The following is a 24758-nucleotide window of genomic DNA, read 5'->3' as shown; positions in this document are numbered from 1 at the left end:
GACAGCAGAAGAGTGCAAGGCCTCCTGAAGATGCAGATTCGGAATTAGCACAATGTTACTTCCTCCTCATTCAATTGTCAAAAATAAGTCATGAGGGTAGTCTAGATTCAAGAAATGAAGATGTAGACTCTACCTTTTGGTTGAAAGAGCTGGATATAAGGTGAGGTGCAGCCATTTTGCAATCAATCTAGCACAGTCCTCATTTGCTATTTTTTCCTTTATTCACTAGATACCACCTGCCTTATCCTAGCTTTGTAAATCATTTAACTCATCTAATGAAAAATTTTGTCAGTTCCAAAATCTAGTGCAAACTTGGGTAAAGTCTATGAATACAAACACATAATCAAAACATATCATCTTGTATGAGTACATACAATTGCTTTCCAGTCAATTGTTAACTAAGATTGTTAAAAAGGAACTTCACCACAGCCTCATTTGCCAGATATGAGCGTCAGGCTAAATTATAACTTCTCTCCCTTTTTTTTTTTTCAGACAGTCTCTCACCTTGTCATCCAGGCTGGAGTGCAGTGGCACGATCTCAGCTCACTGCAACCTCTGCCTCCTGGGTTCAAGCAATTCTCCTGTTGCAGCCTCCCCAGTAGCTGGGCTACAGGCACGTGCCACCATGCCTGGCTAATTTTTGTATTTTTAGTAGAGACAGGGTTTCACCATATTGGTCAGACTGGTCTTGAATTCCTGACCTCAGGTGATCCACCCACCTTGGCCTCCAAAAGTGCTGGGATTACAGGCGTGAGCCACTGCGCCTAGCCAAATTTTCTCCTTAATGATATGCGTTATTCATTCAATAAATATTTAGTGATCATCTTCTATGTGCCAACTATATCCTAGAAGTTAGAGATATATTATAGTGAATGAAATAGTATAGATCCCTGCTGTGATAGAGCTTACATTTTAGAGGGAAGAAATATACAAGCTAGTAAGCAATTAATAAAGAAAATCATTCCAGTTACTGACAGAAAAAACACAGTGGTATGATAAAGAATGGTTGCATTAGAGAAGCTGCTTTAGATTAGATTTGATTGGCAGGGAAGGCCTCTCATAACCAAGACCTGAAAGGCAAGAAGGAGCCAGCCATGTAAGGAGCTGGCGAGAGAGTGACTCAGGCAGAGAACAAAAGCCAAGGCCCTCTACCATTCAGGAGTTTGGTGTGTCTAGGAACAAAAGAGCTATGAAGAGAAGTTCTTCCACCAAACATACCAAAATCAGGATATGAAAATTCTAGAGTCCCCATCTGGAAGTAATAAGAGAATGTATCAAAACATGGGCACTTCTGGTCCCCAACTTTCCTCTCACACCCCTCCAACCTCATTTTGAGAGAATAATTCACATTTTAATTTTTGATGGACATTCCCAAATGATACAGTTTGTTTGTTAATAATGACTTTATTGAGATACGATTCATAGACCATAAAATTCGCCCCTGTAAAGTATGCAATTCTGTGATTTTTAGTATATTCACAGTTGCATAACCATCACTACGATCTAATTCAGAATATTTTTGTCATTCCAAAAAGAAACTCCGAGTTTAACAAGATTGCATGAGATCAATATACAAAAAATCATTTGTATTTCTCTACACTAGCAATGAGTAATCCAAAAATAAAATTAAGAAAACAATTCCATTTACAAAAGCACAAAAAATAATAAAATATTTTGGAGTAAATTTAACAAATTAAATGTAAGACTTGTACATTGAAAACTGCAAAACATCATTGAAATAAATTAAAGGAGACTTACATGAAAAGACATCCCATGTGCATGGATTGGAAGATTTAATATTGTTAAGATAATGCAGTAGATAGAATAATGGTCCCCAAAAGAAGTCTATGTCTAATCTCTAGAACCTGTGAATATGTTACCTTACCTGGCAAAAGGAACCGGTAGATGTGATAAAGTTATGAAGATTATCTTGGATTATCTACGTGGACCTAATGTAATCACAAGAATCCTTATGAAGGAGACAAAAAGGTTAAAGGCAGAAGAAGGAAATGCGACAAAGGAAGCAGAGGTTGGAATGATATACTTTGCAGATGGAGGAAGGGGCCGTGAGTCAAGAAATGCAGACTGCCTCTAGAAGCTTCAAAGACAAGAAAATGAATACTTCCCTGGAGCCTCCAGAAGTACAGCCCTGCTGACACCTTTATTTTAGCCATATAAGGCAAATTTTGGTATTCTGATTCCCAGAACTCTAAGATAATAAACTTGTATGGTTTTAAACCCTCAGTCTGTGAGTTTGTTACAGCAGCAGTAGGAAACTAATATACATGACAATACTCCCCAAATTAATCTACAAATTCAACACAATCTCTTGCAAAGTCCCAGCTGGCTTTTTTACAGAAATTGACAAACTGATCCTAAAATTCATAAGAAAATGAAAGGGAGAAGCCAAAACAATTCTGAAAAAAAAAGAAGAAAGTTAAAGGATTTGCACTTTCTGATATCAAACTTATTACAAAGTTGCAGTCGTCAAGACTCTGGTACTGACATAAAGAAAGACATATGGGAGGCTGAGGCAGGAGAACGGGGAAAACCCGGGAGGCGGAGCTTGCAGTGAGCCAAGATCGCACCACTGCACTCCAGCCTGGGTGACAGAGCGAGACTCTGGGGATGAAACACTGTTTGTTCTTGCTATGCAGCCACTGTGGAAAAGAGTTTGGAAAAAAAGTTAAACATAGAGTTATCTCATGCTCAACAATTCCACTCCTAGCTATATACCCAAGATAATTGAAAACATATGTCCACACAAAAACTTGTACACAAATGTTCATAACAGTGTTACTCATGATAGCCAAAATGTGAAAACAACCAAAATATCCATTAAGTGCAAGCATGTCAATGAAATGTGGTCTATCCATACAATGGAATATTATTCAGCCATAAAAAGACTGAAGTACTGACACATCCTACAGCATGGATGAACCTTGAAAACATTACACTAAGTGAAAGAACCTAGACACAAAAGTTCGCATATAATATGATTTATTTTTAATGAAATGTCTAAAATAGGAAAACTTATAGAGACAGAAAGTAGATTAGTGTTTTCCAGGGGATGGGGAGTGGCGAATGGGGAGTGACTGGTCATGGGTTTGAGATTTCTTCTGGGGATGATGAAAATTTTCTAGAATTCAATAGTGGTGGGAGCTGTACAACTTTGTGAATGTATGTGATTGGTGTGAAAGTAATTGCAGTTCTGCCATTATTTTTGAAGGCAAAAACCACAATTACTTTTGCACCAATCTAATATTACAACTCACTAAATTAAGCACTTTAAAGGGTGAATTTTATGGTATGTGAATTACATTTGAAAACCGATGAATGAATAAATGATGTATATGCCTGAGAATGAAATTGCTGGGATATATGGTAACTCTTTAACTTTTTGAGAAACTGACAAACTTTTCCAAAGTGACTGCACCATTTTACATTCCCACCAGCAATGTATGAGTTCCAATTTCTCCATATCCAAAGACATGTGTTTTTTTGTTGTTGTTTGTTTTGTTTTTGTTTTTCTTTTTTTTTTTTTTTGAGACAGAGTCTCGCTCTGTCGCCCAATGCAGTGGCATGATCTCAGCTCACTGCAACCTCTGCCTCCCAGGTTCAAGCAATTCTCCTGCCTCAGCCTTCCAAGTAGCTGGGACTACAGGCACCCGCCATCACGCCCGGCTAATTTCTGTATTTTTATTAGAGACGGGGTTTCACCATATTGGCCAGGCTGGTCTTGAACTCCTGACCTTGTGATCCACCTGCCTTGGCCTCCCAAAGTGCTGAGATTACAGGAGTGTGCCACCGTGCCTGGCCCCAAAGACATGTTTTGAAGAGATCCTGGTAGACAAATCCGCAACAAAATCTATAAGGAACAAATGTAAAATGCTGAGGTTTTCACTGTCTTAGGAGCATGTGTATGTGCTTGTTTGCAGGTTTCAGAGAAAATCCATTGATGGAAGCTTTGGGTCCAATGATGGTAAGAGCAATGCTTGGTTTCAATTCAAAATGATGTCGCATAGTGTGGCAACATCCCATTTCATGCTTCTTTTACCTCTCTGCCTTTTGCAATTTACAAACCCTCCCTTGATTCCTATCCCACAGAGTAGTCTAGCCTGCAGTTGGAAAGCAGAGCGAGTGAAAACCAGTTCTATAGTTCAAGGGGTCCCAAGCCCTAGGCTGTGGACTGGTACTGGTCCGTGGCCTGTTAGGAGCTGGGCTGCACAGCAGGAGGTGAGCGGCACGTGAGCAAGTATTACCACCTGAGCTCCACCTCCTCTCAGATCAGTGGCAGCATTAGATTCTCATAGGATGGCAAACCCTATGTGAACTGTGCATGCGAGGGATCTGGGTTGCGTGCTCCTTATGAGACTCTAACGCCATAACCCATCCCCACCCCCGTCTGTGGAAAAATTGTCTTTCATGAAACCAGTCCCTAAATATTGGAGCCAAAAATGTTGGAGACTGCTGCTGTAGTTGATAATTATTGAGACGTGGAGCTCACACTAAAAACCTTTACTAGGAGTGTCCCTTGTAATCACAGGCCATTGGTCAGCCATTCATCTTTTTTAAAAGCTTCACCTTTTCTAGGACATAATTGTTCATACCTGTCCTATCCCAAAGCTGATTTGTGAACAACAGTAAGAATGTATTGTGCCAACTCTAATACAGAGTTTACTTTTCCCAAACTGAGATGGAGGCTTTTTTAAGTGTCTAGAAAACTGAAATACTTGACCCTAGCAAGTATAATAAAGAGTATAATAACTTGGGGGAATGCAGAGTAATTAACTATCCAGCAATTGTACTATACCTTTTCTTCCACTCTGAGAGTTTGAACAATTCAATGATCTGATCTTTTTAACAAAATTAAAAATTTAAATGTCCTCATTTTTGAAAAACCTAAACTCAGTGCTCGTAAGTTATTTGGCATAGAGCAAGAATTTGGTTAAGTGGGAATATAAAGTGGAACTTGGCTTTTAAGTCATACATAGCAGATATTTAGATGTGTGTTTTCCATACTTAAATGAGGCCACAGAATCTTAGAAAGACTTAAACTCACCCCTCCAGCAGGATCATTGCTCCCTTTGCTGGAGAGTTTGCTTTTTTTTTTTTTTTAATGTTTGTCTTCCTTAATGTCAGCATGCCTGTTTTTCCAGCCACCCAAGCACTTTGTTTTATAAACATTCAGCTGTCAATATAAAAGACTGTAAAAGAACACCTGCTCTCGTGGCTTTAAAGTGCTAAATGCTCCTCTCCCTTTTAGTCGTCAAATGTTTAAATGAATTTGTCTGCTTTCTGGATCTCATCTTTTTTCCTATAGTGCCTCTAGGTTTTGTGATTAGTTTAGGCCTAGTTGAACTTAGGCCTACATCCAATCGATTGAATCCCATTGGGTAGCCTCTGAATGGATAGTCTGTTATTTTTTATTGTATGAGTGAAGTCATTTTATTATAATAATATTTATTAAAGGAATTCTGCATTCAGAAAGGTCTGTTGAACATTGAAGCACAAGTGGACAAAGCTGGGACTTGAGCCAGATCATTGTCCAGGTTCAGGGAGGCTCTGAAAATTAGCTAAGAGCTGGAGGTACCCTTCTGACAGTAAGCGGAAACAAATGAGTGACCAAAAAGAGTAAAGATGCATCACTGAGATTCACGTGGCTGTAAGTAACAACAGCAACAAGAAAAAAAATCTCAAACATGCCTAATCAAGAGAGACTCCTAGCTCTGGAAGGAGAGCCAAAAGATGTACTTCAGGATTGATGAGTCCTGTGGCTCTGGTCCATTTCCCTGCCATTCCCTTGGCTTCAATTTACTCCCAGGGCTGGCAGTGAGATGGGTCAAGGCTCACACCTTCACCTGACAACACCAGAGGGAAGGACCTTTTCAGAAGCCCTCAGCAACTTCTTGTGTTTCACTGGCCTAGAGTGAATCCTACACTTATTGTTAAACCAGTCACTGCAAAGAACAGATTTACCTACACATCAGACAAACCTACTTTTAGAATTAAGGTTAAGTCCTCTTCTCTAAGACCAGAGTTTCTCAAACTCAATATTATTGACATCATGGGCCAGATAATTCTTTGTTGTTGGGGCTATTCCATATCTTATAGGATGTTTAATAGCATCCTTCACCTCCACCCACCAGATTCTAGGAGTTGCCCCTCCTTGGGACAACTATAAATGCCTCCAGGCTTGGTGCAGTGGCTCATGCTTGTAATCCCAGCATTTGGGGAGGCCGAGGTGGGAGGATTGTTTGGGCCTAGGAGTTCGAGACCAGCCTGGGCAACATAGTGAGACTTCGTCTCTATAAAAACAAAAAATAAACAAAATTAGGTGGGCGTGGTGGCGTGCACCTGTGCTCCAGCTACTTCAGAGGCTGACGTGGGAGGATCGCTTGAGCCCAGGATGTTGGGGCTGCAATGAGCTGAGATCGCACCGCTGCACTCCAACGTAGGTGACAGAGCAAGACCGTGTCTCAAAAAAAAAAAAAAATGCCTCCAGACATTGCCAAATGTCTTTTTGGGGGCAAAACTGTTTCCCCACCTCCCCCTGTTTGAGAACCATGGACCTAAACATGTGAGGACACCTAAAGAAGATGCCAGCTTAGGTAGGAAGTAGGGAATAGGAATGTTCACCACAAAGGGCTTTGAAATAGGAAGAAAATAAGGAAGCTTTGTAATGTAGAGAGGCCACAGGGAATGATGGCATTGCCCCCAATGTCATGACCACTGGTGAGTCAAGACCTAGATGCTTAAACCAAGCGCAGAAGACAAGCTGTGCCCAAGGGAAGAACCAGTGAATTTTTCAGGCATCTCAACAGAGCATAGAGAAACCAACCAGGAGCAAGAGTCAGAGGCAAGTAAGGACCATATCTGGAAGCTAATGAGAGACATTCAGGGAAGAAACAAGGATACAGAAATGTCTGTCTCTCTCAGGGTCAGGATCAGCGTGACCATGGGGCACAGGAAGTTCAATGGAGCTCAGAGTTACAGGAAATGCCTTGGGTGCTTATGTCCGGAGAAAATGCTAGAAGCAGTTTCTGAAAGGGGAAGAGGATCCCACTAGACTTAATATGGTGTCTGCACACATCATTGTGGAGCTAGATATCTGTGGAACTTAGCCTAACACTTTCACCTTAGATGTGACTCAAGTGGAAGAAATGGAATCAGGTCCCTACAGGTTGCCACATTGGTGGCAGCTCTGTTGGAGTTAGGAAGGATGCACTCAGAAAATCTGCGGGCTACCCTGCATTTGTTTTTCTTTGATATGCCTGAAGTTATTTAATTAAGCTGTATGTGAAAATCTCGATGTTAGCTCCAACTATACTAAAAAGCAAAACAAGGTATTTCATACTTCATGGGATGAAGAAGAAGATTAGACCCTGGAGCCTGGGTGAGATGGAAATAGTGTTGGCAAAGAGCTGCTCCAGGGGACTTGAAGGGACTTTTTTACTGTACTGTGAATGACTGGACCCTGCATTGTCTAATCACCACTTAATACCAAAGACAGGGCATCTGTGAGAATCCGAGAGGTACTAAGAAAGGCTCTGTGCTCTAAAACCATTTCCTCCCCTGGCTTTATCAGAGAGAAACCCCACATTTCACATCATTGTTAAAGAGCCTCTACAGAAATTCAGTTACCAGCTGAGAAAAATAATGAAGCCTCCCCAACAGGCCTCTGGGACCCCTTGAGCTGCCACCAGGAACTGGGGGTGCAACAGAAGAGGAGGTTACTTTCCCAAGTGCAAGAGCTTGACAAGCCTAATCAGTTGTAGATTTAAGAACCAAATGGCCAACCCAATCCTTCCCTGGATAGAGCCCTTACTGAACCAGCCTCTTAGCCAAGAGCAAGATCTGGTGGGGAAAAGACAAGGAGAGTGTTGAATTTGGAGGACTCAAGGAACACAGGCCATTCAGTGACAAAGGGTCTCAAACTTTAGTCCTAGATCTCTACTCTTCTTTTCCTAGTTTTCTTGTCCAGCTTTTTCTTCTAGAGGAATTTTACTTTTACATCCATCTGCAAAGATGACGGTTTTCTTCATTTTTTCTTCAACTATTGAAACAAAACGTGACACTAAGTTAGGATAGGTGGGCAATTGGTATAAAAGTAAAAATTTGGCCGGGCATGGTGGCTCACACCTGTAATACCAACACTTTGGGAGGCCGAGGCAGCTGGATTGCCTACAGTCAGGAGATTGAGATCATCCTGGCCAACATAGTGAAACCCCATCTCTACTAAAATACAAAATATTAGCCACACGTGGTGGCGTGTGCCTGTAGTCCCAGCTACTCAGGAGGCTGAGGCAGGGGAATCGCTTGAACCCGGGAGGCGGAGGTTGCAACGAGCCGAGATCGTGCCACTGCACTCCAGCCTGGCGACAGAGTGAGACTCCGTCTCAAAAAATAAAAAAAAATCATGCTAGCTAGTTCCCATCATTTCTGACTCCCTTTTCAGCTTCCAACCTGCTGAGTCTTCAGAGACAGAATGGGACAAGGCAACTATAAATATGAAGTCCCTGAAAGACGCAAACATGCTCAAAATGAAATGAAATTTTTCTTCTCACATAGGGCATTTAACATAAAAAGCAAGCGTGCAAGCATATCCTGTTCTATGTCAGTGAAGTAGACAGATGCAGGGGGCTCAAGCTCAGAGAAACACATATCAAAACAAGTTTCCTCATTAAGATGAGATCATTCACAATCGTATGTGTCTGCTATTTCCAGCCAGAACATCTCGGTCTGTCTTATAAGCTGATATTTTGTGTTGAATTCTGCTTTCTATGTACTATACAGTTAAATATAGAATATGGCTTGCCTTTCCAGACCATACTTGATGTTTAGAAGGAAATGCCTTGGTTTTTGCATTCTTAAAAGGCTTTAGACATAAGCAAAATGAAAAGAATACTGTTATCCTGTGTTGGCCAATCTCATATTTAATTGGTGCATATAAAAGTCCACAGAGTGAAAACATTTTCTCATGCTGGCAATGGTATTGCACATGAAAATCTTGGTGCTCTTATCTGTCACAGAACCCATGATGTTGCAGCTGCCTCAAAATGAACAGAGCCAGCAACAACATCAAAACCAGATCACGCTCAGTGATGAGCCAGAGCAGAAAACAGAAATCAGTGATTCCTTAAAGTCTGAAAAGACCTACACAGCTGGCTTTGTCTTTTTAGTGAAGTTGTCACCTAACAAAACAGTGATTGTTTTTGTTTGTTCACTTGCTTTGATTTTAGTTTTTGGTTTTTGTTTTTCTTTTGATTACACACACACACAGAGAACATTGGCTCCCACGAGCAATTTCGACCTCCTGCTACAACTGAACTCCAGCATTTTCTTACACACATTTCTACTTCCCCTATCAGAGGACTTCCAGTGACACCAAAATGCACTATGTGCACGTAACATCAAAACATCATGTTGTACATCTTAATATATACAATTAAAAAATCTTTTTTTATAAAAACAAATAAGTTTTCACTGAGACCAATTCAATGAATCACTATCCATCCACTATCTGAGTGACTGGGAAAATTACTTGATCTCTCAGCATCTCCCTTTTATCATCTTTAAAACATATGGTAATATTATATGATAAAATATATGGTAAAATATATGATAATATTCTCAGCATTTTGTGATTTTAGTGTCATTCTTCATTTACTATTTGCACATTTAATAATTTTCAAAATTACATTTTAAATAAGGGGCATAGGTTAGTGACTTAAAATAAGGAGCTTGGACCAGGCATGGTGGCTCACACCTGTAATCTCAGCACTTTGGGAGACCAAGGCTGGAGGATTGCTTGAGTCAAGGAGTTAGAGGCCAGCCTGGTCAACCTAGGGAGATTCTGTCTCTGCAGATAATTTTTGAAAAATTAGGCAGGTGTGGTGGCATGACCCTGTGGTCCCAGCTACTCAAGAGGCTGAGGCAGGAGGATCACCTGAACCTGGTGGTTGAGGCTACAGTGTGCCGTGATTGTGCCACTGCACTCCAGTCTGGGCAACAGAGTAAGACCCAGTCTCAAGAAATAAATAAATAAAATAAAATAGGGAGCTTGAAAAGAGAAAAATGTGAAAGATACTGAGAGGAATGTAAAAGACCTACAACATCATCTAGGAATAAGAGCAACCCAGGGGTTCCATGAGACTCCCTGCAATGAACTAAACAGAAAGAAGATGCAGCATGACCCACGCCGATGGGTAATCATTGGCAGGCAGCAGCTGCCAATCTAAAAAGCAAAAGCTGTGCTTTTTTAAAATGTGAGTTTATTACAGTGGAGATGCAAATGAGCCTCAACCTCTTTGTCTCTTTAGAAAGGTATTCTTGAGCACTATATAAAAGTAACATATTTACTACCAGTTGTTCTTGTTTGAAGGAAAATTCCTGTCTTTTCAGTTAAAAAGATAAGTTTTGTCTAACACAACAGAAGGTTATTCAGCCTTTAAGCAGGATATGCTGCCATTTGCAACAACATGCCTTCCATGGATAAACATGGAGGATGTTATGCTAAGTGGAATACACCAGACACAGAAAGAAAAGTACTGCATGGTCTCTCTTATATGTGGAATCCTTTATAAAGTAAAATACATAGAAATAAAGAGTAGAACAGTGGATATCAGGGACAGGGAGTGGGAGGAAATTAGGAGCTGTAAGTCAAAAGGTACAAATCCGCAGGCAGGTAGGATGAATAAGTCTAGTATACAGTAGGAAGAATATATATAGTTAACAATATTGCATTCTATATTGAAAATTTGTGAAGAGAGTAGATTTTAGGTGCTCTTATAACAACAAAAAAGAGGGAACTATGGAAAGTGATGGATATGTTAATTTGCTTAGCTATAGCAATCATTTCACTATGTGCACGTAATATCAAAACATCATGTTGTACATGTTAATATATACAACTAAAAATCATTTTTTAGGCCAAGTATGGTGGCTCACGCCTGTAATCCCAGCACTTTGGGAGGCCAAGGCAAGCCGATCACTTGAGGTGAGGAGTTCAAGACCAGCCTGGCCAACATGGTGAAACCCTGTCTCTACTAAAAATACAAAAATTAGCTAGGTGTGGTGATGTGCACCTGTAGTCCCAGCTACTCAGGAGGCCGAGGCAGGAGAATCGCTTGAACCCTGGAGGTGGAGGTTGCAGTGAGCCAAGATCATACTACTGCACTCCAGCCTGGGTGACAAAGTGAGACCCTGTTCCAAGAAATAATAATAATTTTTTTGTAAAAAAGAAAATAAGTTTTCACCAAGACCAATACAATGAAACAATATCCATCCACTCTCAAAGTGACTAGGCAAATTACATGATCTCTCAGCATCTCCCTTTTATCATCTTTAAAATGGTGATAATAATATTATCAACCTCCTAGGGTTGTTGAAAATTTACAAGAGTAAATTCCTGGAAAGAATTTAAAAGACTGTCCTACACAGTAAGTCTGCAATAAACATCAGTCAGTAGTAATAGAGGTAGTACTGGTAGCAGCAGCAGTAGCAGCTGCAGCAGCAAAGCTCTATGCTGTAACTATGGCCAAATCTGTTCTAAGTCAAAAAGATTCAGGCAAATTGCACACAACATCTTCACATGGCACTGTTACTGTGCTCAAAAGATTTGATCTCTCATATTTAATAGTATGAAGGTAACCTGTTTCTTTGACTTGAAGTTGGATGAAAAGCATAGATGGTATTGACGACATGTTACACACTTATGGGTTAGCCCAAGAAAGGCCAGGGAACACCTAATTTCTCTAAATAAGAAGAAATTTATAAAGGGATCTCCAAGCCTAATAACAGTGCCGGGAGCATGCGTTCTGAGGGCCAAAGTCTGCATTTTAAAGGCCAAGATTTGTGTGCTAAGGGCCCTGGGAACAGCTTAGGCTGCCAAAAATCCTCCATTAGCCAAAAGCCTTGCTGTCCAGCTGAGCCAACTCTTGGCTAAACCACCAAAGAAGAAAAGAAATTGGATCTCCAAGGCCATTGCATTAGTCCTTATAATTAAAATTTAAGTCCAAAACCTGGCTAAAGGTTTTGAGTTTACACTTTAATTATTTTTCTTTATGGGGGAAATTAATGGACACATAAAAAATTTAAAACATGCTAAAAACCTACAAAGTTGGCTTACAAAACTGAATATTTTTATTGTCCACCAATGGAAATGATGGCTGTGTTTCAGTAGAACTTATACATAAATACTGAAATTTGAATTTCATATAATTTTTACCTGTCATGAAACATTATTCTTCTTTGGATTTTTTCCCCAATCATTTAAAGGTTTAAAAACCAATCTTAGTTGAAGAGCCATACAGAAACAGGTGGCAGGCTAGATTTGGCAGATGGGTCATAGTTTTGGTGACTCCTGTATTAGAGTAAAAAGAAAATCAAACTTAAAATAATGTGTCCTGATGATTCAAGCTGCTTAGAATAGTGTTGTTTTGTTTTAGCAACTGGACATAAAGTGTTTGCCTCTTCACTTTTTTTAACAGGCTCTGGAAATATGGTGGCATCTCATCCCATTGCTGCCAGCACACCCGAAGGGAGCAATTATGGGACAATAGGTATGTCCTACCAGGTCCGTTCATGAAAGTGTTTCCTAATTCTGCAGAGAATATGATAGAAAGACATTCCAGCTACTAATAACTGGGAATGTGGGCAAAGCAGTTATCCTATGAGATTGTCTTTTATTTGTAAGATAAGTTGCTTGGAGATTTGGAAGCTTCCTCCCAGCTCTAACTTTCTCCAGTTCTGTTGTTCTGTTTCTTGAATCTACTAGCCCCACTTGGGCAGAATTCCTTCAATGGTTGCCATCTAATACTAAGGCCCCCTAGGGACTTTTTCATATCCAGCCTGGGTTTAGGGCATGAAAGATGTGTCCCAGGGAGCCTGACATCAGTTGACCAGTTGTTTCATTCTCAGGTTTCAGTGGAGTAAGGGGCGATCAGAAGATTGAGGCAGTGCTGCAGGTGAACATGGCTGTAGCCTACCAACCCTTCATTTTGGCTAACTTCATAATTGAACCTGCTCACTGCCACCCAGTCGTTCACATGGCAAACCCCAGTGTTCCTTAAGTTCCTTAAGGCTGAAAAGAATGGAATCCTAGACCTGTCTTGTTAGAGTAGAAGCACATTGAGCTGCCTGCCCTTCCATATTGCTTGTGGACCTATGAATGGTGCTCCTTAAAATGTCAGTGTAGAGGGACTGGGAATCCTGTATTCCTGCCCTATCATTCTGTAACTTTGCGAAGCATGTGGGCTCAGTGTAGGCTACTTATTTTTAGTTCTGTAAGAACAGGATTTTTAAAAAACCATCTGAACAGAAGAAATAAAGCGGAAGGTAAGCTCAGCTCATGTGCTCATCAAGCTGCATAAATCTCCATCTGCTCTGGGAAACGTTCATGGGAACAGAAGGATTCTTCTTCCTGAGAATGTTGTTTTCATTATATAATCATAGATACAGCATGTGGGTGATTTCTGTGTACAAATACTTTACCCATGAGAAATGTATAGCTGTTAGATATGTGTGGGCTCACACATATATGCAATAGATGCTATACATAGCGATGTGCATGTGTATGTGTATATATTTATGTTCATATTTTAACATATGAAACATGAAATATAAGTACAATATTATTTTTGTATCCAAATAGTTAACAGAGCAGATGCCCTTAGATTCTAATATGTGTTCATAATATAAAAATAGAAGAAGAGAAAAATAAAAGTCTATTGAGAAGGAATAGAGAGAAAGAACAGGTCTTGTGAATGAGGAGTTCACTTGGATCAACACGGTATTTCCTAGAATGAGTCTGCACTGTGCTTTTTGCAGAGACAAATGGGCTCCGTAGGCACTCCACGGCTTTTGATGGCAGATGAGTTGTCTCTGTTTCAGATGAGTCAAGCTCCAGTCCTGGAAGGCAGATGTCCTCCCCCGATGGTGGGCCACCGGGCCAGTCAGACACAGACAGCTCCGTGGAGGAGAGCGACTTCGACACCATGCCAGACATTGAGAGTGATAAAAACATCATCCGGACCAAGGTACCCACTCTGCCTCGCCGTACTCTTTGAGAGGGCAGAAAGTTTGGCAGTAGAATAAACTTCAGCAATACCTCAGTTTCCTTTATTTTGTTTCCTTCAGGGAAAGCCAAATTTCCCAGAAGACTTAAATGTACCTACAGGCTGAAAACAATACTCTGTTAATTCGCACTTTTTTTTCTCGCGGAAGAAAGTGAGCACATTAAAGAGCACAGAGCATTAAAACACTCTTAAGGTCTGAAGTGGCTGACCGTGGGCAATAAAGAAGGAAGGGATCCAACCAGATGGAAGAAAAGATTTATTTGAGGGGTGTACTGGGGAAAGCTCCCCGGTTCTGTGCATATCATCTTTCAGAAGGAAAGCTCATTTGTTTCTGGCTTGTAATTATTATTTTGTGTCATATCCTGCAAAAGATATGAAGGGGAAATGCACAGTTTCAGCCCTATGTAGTTCAAGAACCACACAGCGGACAGCTCTGAAAGCTGGGAAATCAATTCTTGATATATAAGAAGCACTCAAGACTCCCAATAAGTTGCCCACATCAGCCAATCCTTAATATTCCAAGGAAAATACTAGGATTTTTATTAAGGTATCATGGGAAAAACAACATCAAAAGAAAAGTCTTAAATAATTTTAATCAAGTAAATTTTATTTACTTAATCAAATTTAGTAAATTTGAATAATTGTATCCCTTGAATAATTTCAACAATTTTAATTTAAATTGAGACATTTGTTACGTTTGCCTTTGTATCTCATGCATAAAGAGCTGAGTACAGTTTCGCATTCTCTGTTTATTTGGCATTCCAGATGTTCCTTTACCTGTCAGATTTGTCCAGGAAGGACCGGAGAATTGTCAGCAAAAAATATAAAATTTATTTTTGGTAAGTAGATGACCAGTAGGACCATGGTTCCCTTAAATAAACAGTTTTCTTTGTAAGAGCCACAACCACTTAGGCACAAGGTTTTAGTGTTTAATGAGGCACAGGCATAGGGGATGACGTTACCAGCCAACTATCAGTAGACCTGCCATGGCCACACACATGGACACAGCCTCCCTCCCAGCCAAGAGGCTGAGCTGCCTTGCAAGAAATCTTCTCTCCCCTCAGAAACCCCCAAGCTGAGTATTGTACTCTTGTGACAGCTCCTGCCCTTATTTTCTCTTGAAGGATGCCCTTTTACTTGCATGCAGATCTTAGAAGGAAATAAGGGACAATGGGGCCACATGAAATTTCATAGTGGGACCATCAGTTTGGAAACCACACCCCTTTCACGTGATCCATCACTCATTACTTACACTCTGATGTTTAATCTAACAGCAGCCTAAAGAGATAGGCCCTCATAAATGATTTTGTTAAACCAGAAGCAGGTACTACTTATACTGTGTTACAAATGGTTGTAAGAAAAGAAAGAAAAAGGAAACCCTAATATTTGTTGGGTACCAATCATTAACCTTTTTAAAAAATACATTTCAGTTAGTATTTTCAGTTTTTGCCTCTGCAACCTAACTAAAAGTATCCAAGGGAAGTTTTTCTTTACTTCTTTAATTCCCCTTTAGACAAGATACTGTGTACCAAATGCCCCAATGCAAGAGAAGGGAGAGGACGACTGGAGAAACAGGAACCACATAATCAGCTTCTGGTTACTTTTGCAAGTTAATTATGGACTTATGGGGTGGAAGCATTCTTTTAAAAATATTAACCAAAGATTCCACTGTTCATTTCAAAATAACTACTTCTGGTTCTTTCTGCCTGCATAGGAACATCATCACCATCGCTGTGTTTTACGCGCTGCCCGTGATCCAGCTGGTCATTACATACCAGACAGTAAGTGCTGCCCCAGCCCCAGCCCCAGCCCCAGAATCCCGGCTTTCTTTCTGCAGGGAGAGTCTCCACTGTGACTGACAGAGAGAGGTACAACTTAGGATCCATTCAGGAATTTCCCACTGGGGTTCCAATTGGAGTTCACTATTGCTTCCTCTTTCTCTCTCTCTCTCTCTTTTTTTTTTTTTTACACAGTCTCGCTCTGTCACCCTGGCTGGAGTGCAATGGCACGATGTCGGCTCACTGCAACCTCTGCCTCCTGGATTCAAGCAATTCTCCTGCCTCAGCCTCCCGAGTAGCTGGAACTACGGGCATGTGCCACCATGCCCAGCTAAATTTTTGTGTATTTTTAATAGGGGTGGGGTTTCACCATGTTAGCCAGTCTGGTCTCAAACTCCTGACCTCAGGTGATCCGCCTGCTTCAGCCTCCCAAAATACTGGGATTACAGGCATGAGCCACCACACCCAGCCCATTGCTTCATCTTTAACTGACCTTTCAATCTAGTTCCCAATTGTTTTATCACAAAGGGAGCTGCAATCTCTTGTATTATTTTGTCTACCAGTCTGAAAGTATTACCTTGTGCTCGTTCAGTCATGATATCTATCCACTGCATCTGTTAACACTCTGAGCTTTCTGATCATTATGGGATAATGAGTAGAGTAAATAAAGTTCCAGACTAAAACAAAGGAACCTGATAGCTAATCTAGCCTGTGCCTTCCCATTGAAGGTAAATTTTTTTTGTAAAATTAAAAACACCTTTGTGGCTGGGCATGGTGGCTCACATCTGTAATCCCAGAACTTTGGGAGGCCTAGGCGGGGGGATTGCCTGAGCTCAGGAGTTTGAGACCAGCCTGGGCAACATGGCGAAACCCTGTCTCTACCAAAAATACAAAAAAAATTAGCTGAGTAGTGGCACACACCTGTGGTCCCAGCTACTCGGGAGGCTGAAGTGGGAGGATTGCTTGAGCCTGGGAGGTGTAGATTTCAGTAAGCTGAGATTGCGCCACTGCACTCCAGCCTGAGTGACAGAGTGAGACCGTGTCTCAAGAACAAAAAAAAAAAAAAGAAAAAAAAAGCTTCATGAAACTAACAAAATATTACAGTAAAAAGAAAATGTAAAATAAAAACAAACATTTCTTGAGCAAAAATAATATGAAAGTAGTTTGAGAATCCTCATTCCTCCATAGAATCCTAGGCCAAGGTCACTTAAATGACCTTCTATAGAATTTATTACACAGTAGAAAGCCCATTTACAATAGCAAAAAGCTGAAGTTGTTTCTAATGCAGTGGCCCTCAGACTTCGCTGTGCATTAAGGTCACCTGGGAAGCTTTTACAAATCCCAGTGTCCAGGCTGTACTCCAATTAGATCAGAGTCTGTGAGGGTGGAGCCAGGCAACTGTAGTGTTTAAACCCCCAGTGATTCCAACATACAGCCAAGTTTGTGTGTTAATGATCTAATAATATTTAGTCAACTGCATACTTATTATGCAATGAGAACAAGGACTTCATGAGGTTTGAGCACCACTGTTTATAATCTAAATCTTCTCTGCATACTTTGGGGGACTGTCAGAAGATACACCTGGACTGTGGTTTGGGAAAGTTCTTGACAGAGATGGTGATAAATAGGGAAAGCTGAACACACATCTCCTCGTGTCTACCTGCCTCAGGTTTACCATTTCTACCCAGAGAATGGGACAGCTCTATATCCCCTCTGCATTAACCTAGAAAATAAGACATAGTGTGACAGTCCTGAAAGGTCCCAATGTTAGCATTCTTTCATAGTCCTTTTATCATGATAACAAAGGAAACACATTTGGATGAATTCCACCTTGGGGCTGCATAAGGGGGTACACAGAATATTCCCATTCAAAGCAAGATGGTAACTTTTTTGGAAAAAAAGTGCCTGTGCTGTGTAAGGTGGCAGATAATGGCCCATCTGTGCAGAGGAGCACCGGTTACATTGTAAACTAGTGACAGCGCATCTCCGTGAGCCCTGTCTGCTCTTTGTGTTCCGGCTGGGGCTCAGAGGACAGAAGAAAACCACATTTCCCCTTCTCACTCTTGATTTTACAGGTGGTAAATGTCACTGGCAACCAGGACATCTGTTACTACAACTTCCTCTGTGCTCACCCCTTGGGCGTCCTGAGGTAAACCCAGTCCTCTGGTTGCCCATGAGGCATTTAGAGATGCCTTTCTGTCTAATGTTGTGATTTCGGTTTTTAAAAATACTAAAAACAACTGTGGAAAACGACCCTATTCAAGGGTAAAAAGGAACTAAACCAAGAAGTTGAGACCAGGTATGCTCCTCTCGTTCCTGTATGTGGTTCTCAGGAAACATTCCTTAGCATACTGCCTGCTGAGATGAGAGCAGTGACATTTTTTTAAATGTCAGATCTCTAGCTGTGGTGGCATTTGTTCACAGGCATGAGCTGGCAACCTATTGTCTCATTCAATCCATTAAACAACCTCGTGAGATAGACATTACTATGATCCCTATTTTTAGATGAAGGCAGGTGAGGACTTGCTGAAGGTCCCTCAGTTGCTAAGTAGTGCAAGACGCAAACCCAGCCCTATGGCCTCCCAGGCCATGCTCTAGCCACCAGAACTTGGTGATGTGGAAGAAGCATTGCCTGGGAGTTGGGAGTCTAGCTTCTTGCTCTAGAGCTGAACCAGCATTCATTTCCTCAAATAAAGCTGCTGGCTGTGATTGGCTGACACTTACCTGAAATTCACAGTTAGAGAGCTGAACATCAACACACACGGGTCCACCTGTGAGAACTCTCTCTCGCGGTGTAGCTGAAACACTTGCCTGTCTTTGAAGCAGCTGTCTTTCCCAGGATTCATACTATACAAATGCCACTGGGATAAGAGAGGATGGGAGGGTGTTAGGAAGCGAAGCAGGCACCCTTGAGAGGAAACAGACACGTTGTCACAGGCTAAGTAAGCATCACAAAATGGAGGAGTTGGGTTAAAGAGGATTTCTAATACTTTTCTGATCTTGAAATCTTATGGAAAGGTTAATGGAAAACACTGATGCTGAATTCATTCATTCCTTCATGCATCATGTATTCTCTGGGTCCTTTTGATGGTCTTGAGTCTCTCACAGTCTCTCATTCATCCCTGTAGTGCCTTCAACAACATTCTCAGCAATCTGGGCCACGTGCTTCTGGGCTTGCTCTTCCTGTTGATAGTCTTGCGCCGGGACATCCTCCATCGGAGAGCCCTGGAAGCCAAGGACATCTTTGCTGTGGTGAGGAGAGAGTGGGTGTGAGCTAGGAAGGGTTATGGATCCAAACAGGATCTGCAAAGGGGTGGGACATCTGGCTTAATGGTGTGATGATTTATTATGTGTAATAAACTACATGATGCCAGAAGCATGGGCTTCCAGATTAGTGATGTGGTGGATATGGCACTATTTAGTATCTATTGACCACCCTTTCTCCTTTTTCAGGAGTACGGGATTCCCAAACACTTTGGTCTCTTCTACGCTATGGGCATTGCGTTGATGATGGAAGGGGTGCTCAGTGCTTGCTACCATGTCTGCCCTAATTATTCCAACTTCCAATTCGGTAATTAGAACTTATATCTACTATACAGATTTGAATCGTGAATCTTATCCTGGAACCCTCCCCAAAAATAACAAAGTCATGCTTGCAAGGATCAAATGGCATTTTATGTGAGCTGAAGTGATCAGAGAGGATCTCCACACAGAGTATGACCTAATTGAGCAGTTAGACTGCTTTGGGATGAAAGATATGGAGAACCCAATTTATGTTGGATTGAATAATAAGGGCATCCAGATGTAGAAAGGGCTTGTGGTTGATTTATCTGGTGACTCTGCCTTCGTTTCTCTGTGATCCCTTTGATTGTACCCAGCCTGTACGTTGGTTTTATCCTCAGGCTATCTTCCCTGATGGTGGCAAAAGTAACTGTAGCAGCCCCTGGCTTCATAGTTCCACCCAACAATTCCAGAGGAGGCGGCAAGCTGGGTTCCAGAAGCCTTCAATTAAGAGCAAGGAAGCTGTTTTTTGAGAAAGCCACAGATAACATCCTTTCACATCTCAGTAGCTTAAACAGTCATGAGCCCATTCTTTTTTTTTTTTTTTTTTTTTTTTTTGAGGCAGAATCTGGCCCTGTCACCCAGGCTGGAGTGCAGTGGCATGATCTGAGCTCACTGCAATCCCCGCCTCAGGGGTTCAAGTGATCCTCCTCCCTCAGCCTCCCCAGTAGCTGGGACTACTGGTGCGCACCACCACGCCCAGCTAATTTTTGTATTTTTTTGGTAGAGACGGGGTTTCACCATGTTGGCCAAGCTGGTCTTGAACTCCTGACCTCAGGTGATCCGCCTGCCTCTGCCTCCCAATGTGCTGGGATTACAGGCACGAGCCACCACATCCAGCCCCATGAGCCCATTCTTGAATCATTCTCCAAGCACTGGTTAGCTCAGACTCAGGTTGCTTCACCAATCAGTAAAAAAGTTGGGACTATCTTTAGACCAATCAGCCCCGTCCCTGGAGCCAAATGTGGGATTAGCTTTCCTGAAGCAAAGGGGCTGAGACAGTGTGCATTTCTGAATTGAAAGCGGGTAGACATTCAGTTAGTATTGAGATGCTGTTAAGAAGGAGGAAGGGAAGAGCTTATGCTGTCTAGCAAGTAACAACGTCCTCCACGCTCAAGGATGCGGATTTTTTAAATGGTCATTTAATGTTTGTGCTCTGGCTTCTGGTGTTAACTTTGAGCACCACAGAACTCTGTCACATTTAATTTTTTTAATTAGAAAACATTTTCAATAGAGAAAACTACAGAGAATGATGTCATTCACCACTCAGAGTGAACAAATGTCAACATTTTAAAATATTTGCCTAGATCTACTTTTTAAAGCATAAAGCACTGTGATAAAGTTGAGGTCCTGTTTTGATGCACTTTCAAACTTAATCTCCTCCTTCCTCCCCTAAAGGAAATAACCATGATTAATTTGATATTTACCTTTCCGGTTTGTTTTTATAATTTTTCTATATTTGTAGCAAATTAATAGTAGTTTATCATTCTGTGTTCTGCAGCCTTTTTTCATTCAAGAATATGTTTTCAAGATTTATCAATATTATATCAAGGACATGTAGTTCACTCATTTTTAAGGGTTGTCATATTGTATAACAAAAAGTATCACATTTATCAATTCCTCTATTGAACAGCGTTTGGATGTTGCCCATATTTTGCTATTATAGATAACACTGCAATGATCATCTTTCTATATGTCTCTTTGTATGTATGTGAGAGAGGTTCCTTGGGATACCTAGAAGTAGAACTTTTTAGTTACTTGGTTTGTGCACCTTCTATTTTACCAAAAACTGACAAATTTCTCTCCAGAGCATTAATTCCCTTTCCCAATAGCTGTGTGAGACTTCCCATTCACCAGATCATCACTAACATTTGTTACTGTCAGACACTTAAAGTTTTTACCAAGTTTTTGAGTAAAATGGAGGCATTGCATTGTTATCTTAATTTGCATTTCCACAATTCTAATGCAGTAAGCTCCATTTTATTTCTAGCTGTTTTCCATCACTAGGCTATAAAGCTATAAATGTGCAGTAATCTATGTGATTATATTTTAGGGTGCTGAGAACGACCTCCCACACCCATCTGGGGCTCATTGTATGGTCACACTGCCTACACTATCACCATTAGGAATTCTTTTGTTATTGTTGTTGAACACCAGCGTCTAAAACGCAAGTGAGGAGAGTTGTTTATCATATCAGACACTCTTCTTCTGTGAAAGAGGAGTTATTTATTTATTATATCAGATGTTTTTCTTCTGTGAACTAAAGGGCAGCCTTAGAGAGGTTTAGAAGTGGAGTACGTGGGGTCTGCCTAGAGAATGTGCCAGGAGGCTGACACGTTAGAGGTCTCCACACAGTCCGCGGGTAGCAAATAGTCCATGGATTGAAGTGAGGGGTACTCAGAGTCTGAAGAAAAATCTAGAAAATATCATCTGTCTGTCACCTACTGAATCCTGATCGTCTGGCTCCTCCTTTGGATCCTCAGACACCTCCTTCATGTACATGATCGCTGGCCTGTGCATGCTGAAGCTCTACCAGACCCGCCACCCAGACATCAATGCCAGCGCCTACTCCGCCTATGCCTCCTTTGCTGTGGTCATCATGGTCACCGTCCTTGGAGTGGTGCGTCCCCCACCTTCTTCCACCTGGCTCTCAAAAAGTGCCCCCCTAGGTCCAATAAACAAACAACAATCAAGTGAACAGGTTTGGATTAATCAAAATCCTCAGTTCATGACACACTTTCATCTCATGACACACTTTCATCATTGGCCCACTCATGGCACACTTTTACTTCGTTATTTAGTTTTTTTGTTTGTTTGTTTGTTTTTGACAGAGTCTTGCTCTGTCACCAGGCTGGAGTGCAGTGGCGCGATCTCAGCTCACTGCAACCTCCACCTCCCGGGTTCGAGCAATTCTCCTGCCTCAGCCTCCTGAGTAGTTGGGACTACAGGCGCCCACCACCACACCCGGCTAATTTTTGTAGAGACAGAGTTTCACCACGTTGCCCAGGCTGGTCTCAAACTCCTGACCTCATGATCCGCCCACCTCGGCCTCTCAAAGTGCTGGGATTACAGGCGTGAGCCACCGTGCCCCGCCTAGTTGGTTATTTTTAATAATGTATTAGGCACCTGTAAAACAACCGCAGGATAATTTTAATATAAAGCTAGACCTGACTCATGTGAAAGTGGAATAGGGGTATATAAGCTGACTGGAAAAAACAGAAACCACCTTCTAAATATGCATGGGCAACACGTGTTGCCTGTTTTGGTTATTTGAAGCACATTCGCCCCCACTTTAGACCCGTTGCCCCTTCACCATTGCTATTCGGCTGCCTCTCCTATTTTTCCATTTTCATTTGGCCTAGTAGCCTTTTTTTTTTTTCCTGTCCCCTGGGAGTAAGAACCATGGGCGTTTCCAGAGGGGGAGAAAAACAGAATGTGCACACAGCTGTTTTTGACTCCTTACACATACAAGAGAGAGGATGATTTTGATGAGTTTTCTAGGGAAAACCCCAGATGAAGGTAACTTCCATCTTTACTCCTAGGTGTTTGGAAAAAATGACGTGTGGTTCTGGGTCATCTTCTCTGCAATCCACGTTCTGGCCTCGCTAGCCCTCAGCACCCAGATATATTATATGGGTCGTTTCAAGATAGGTGAGTCACCTGTTAATTCTATACTAATCACACAAATCAAAAAAAGCAGACTTTGCCTTTACTTATGCTGAATGAACGTGTTACTGGTCACCGTGAATACATGCTCTGAATTCTATGCCATGTTTAATAGCATATATTCTCTCCAAGAGCTTCCTCTCCCTTATAGGATAGTGATAAGCTATTATCACTAGTTCTATTTTCAGCTGAGAAACTAAGGTTTGCCACACCTCAGAGATGAGGTGTACCTCCAACCCCTGGTTGCAAACACTTTACAGTCTGCCAAACTTTGACTTGTATTTAGAGAATGGCATGATCATCATACCACTAGTTCCACCTAGAGGAACATTTTTCAGTTTGCAGCATTCAAAGGGAGCATTTCTCTAACCATGCTAAATGGTTGTCAAGAATGAATTATGTATTCTCAGATTCTAGGGCTGGAAATTTTGAGACCAACTTGCCAATCTTAGAGGCAGGACACCTGCTGAGCTCCCTCCAACTTATCAGAGAGCACTGAATGTTCTACAGAAATCAGCTTGTGATTTGCTGTTGGTTGATCATCATATATGGGAACAGATTCAAGTGGTTTTAGAGCATTTAAATTTTAAAAAATCATTTTAAGTTCCAGGAAGTCAGACTGAAATATCCTTTTGTCTATTTCAAGGCAAATTATTATATGTAAACATAGGCAAACCTCTGATATTAACAAAGCCCAGAGCAAAAGTCCAAATAAAAGCCTGCATAGCTTATGTGTAAGAACATCAAAGTCATAAAGCAGACTAAAAAGCTATTAAATACATGAAAGGAGGGAGGAAGGGAGGGAGGGAAAAATATACCTCCATTGCAACTAAATTAGAAGGCCTAGGTTCAAATTTAAAATTCTTGGTTCCTCAAAGAACACTTTTTTTCTACCTCTGGTTGTGTCTTAAGGAGTCTCACGGGTGTGCATGTGGCACCTTTGCCCGACATCTGGTGTTCATCCATTTCCCGCACAAATGGCCACCACTTGGCCATTCCCTGCCCCTGGAGGTATGCCCTAGTGGTACCATCTGCCCTCAGGAGGATAGACAAGGGAAGGGGGCTATGCAGGCCTTAGAGCAGGCCCGGAGCCTTCTGGGCAGGTAGACACTTCTGGTGCCCTGGAATTCAGAATTTCTAGAAGGAAAAGAGGAATCCTTTGGCCCTGCAGACTCCTCACTCATGAGGGAATAAGGCCTCTAAAATATGGGACCCTCTTGTCCAGGTCTAAGAGCAATTCTACATAAACAAATGGCTTTAAGACTAGAAGACCGAATAGAGCAATTGCTCGTTTTCAAAGGTTAGTTCTTTTGCCATGGTCAGTAGATTTACCTTTGGCATGAACATAGCCATCATACCTCCAAATCCCCCAGTTACTTGAGCCAGTTGTGTAGAACATCTGGCAGGGCACGCTGGTCATGCTCCTCCACCAGACAGAAGGTAAGTGAAGTCATACAAACTAAACTTTCAAAAGGGAAATAATTGGGAGCATTGTTGCTCTGGTTTCTTCCAGAGTTGGAAAAATAAACTGAGTGCAGATATATGCAATGGTAGTGACCTCTAATATGTAGAGGAGCTTTAATATATTTATACCACCTTTGCCTTATGCAATTTTGCAATGCCAAATTATCTTATCTTTTAAAAGAAGTGAAATTTAGCGTATCATATTATGACC

General features: G+C 41.4%; 1 protein-coding gene across 5 annotated transcripts in view; it reads left to right on the top strand.

The window, feature by feature from the left end:
* SIDT1 (SID1 transmembrane family member 1) overlaps nt 1-24758 on the top strand; it is a 97397-nt gene that overhangs the window by 56875 nt on the left and 15764 nt on the right. For 4 of the 5 annotated variants that reach the window (XM_058437504.1, XM_032150150.2, XM_032150153.2 and 1 more), the window contains 10 exons: nt 3939-3982; nt 12492-12563; nt 13894-14039; nt 14844-14917; nt 15793-15859; nt 17932-18005; nt 18985-19108; nt 19310-19427; nt 21901-22037; nt 22960-23068. In XM_058437504.1, the coding sequence (XP_058293487.1) occupies nt 3939-3982; nt 12492-12563; nt 13894-14039; nt 14844-14917; nt 15793-15859; nt 17932-18005; nt 18985-19108; nt 19310-19427; nt 21901-22037; nt 22960-23068 (965 nt within the window). Of the gene's footprint in view, nt 1-3938; nt 3983-12491; nt 12564-13893; nt 14040-14843; nt 14918-15618; nt 15675-15792; nt 15860-17931; nt 18006-18984; nt 19109-19309; nt 19428-21900; nt 22038-22959; nt 23069-24758 lie in introns of those variants that run through there. The other variant, XM_032150154.2, reaches the window with a different exon arrangement.

The sequence above is a fragment of the Hylobates moloch genome, unplaced genomic scaffold, assembly GCF_009828535.3.
Source record: "Hylobates moloch isolate HMO894 unplaced genomic scaffold, HMol_V3 SCAFFOLD_4, whole genome shotgun sequence".
Classification (NCBI taxonomy): Eukaryota; Metazoa; Chordata; class Mammalia; order Primates; family Hylobatidae; genus Hylobates; species Hylobates moloch.
This window is presented reverse-complemented; position numbering and strand designations above follow the sequence as displayed.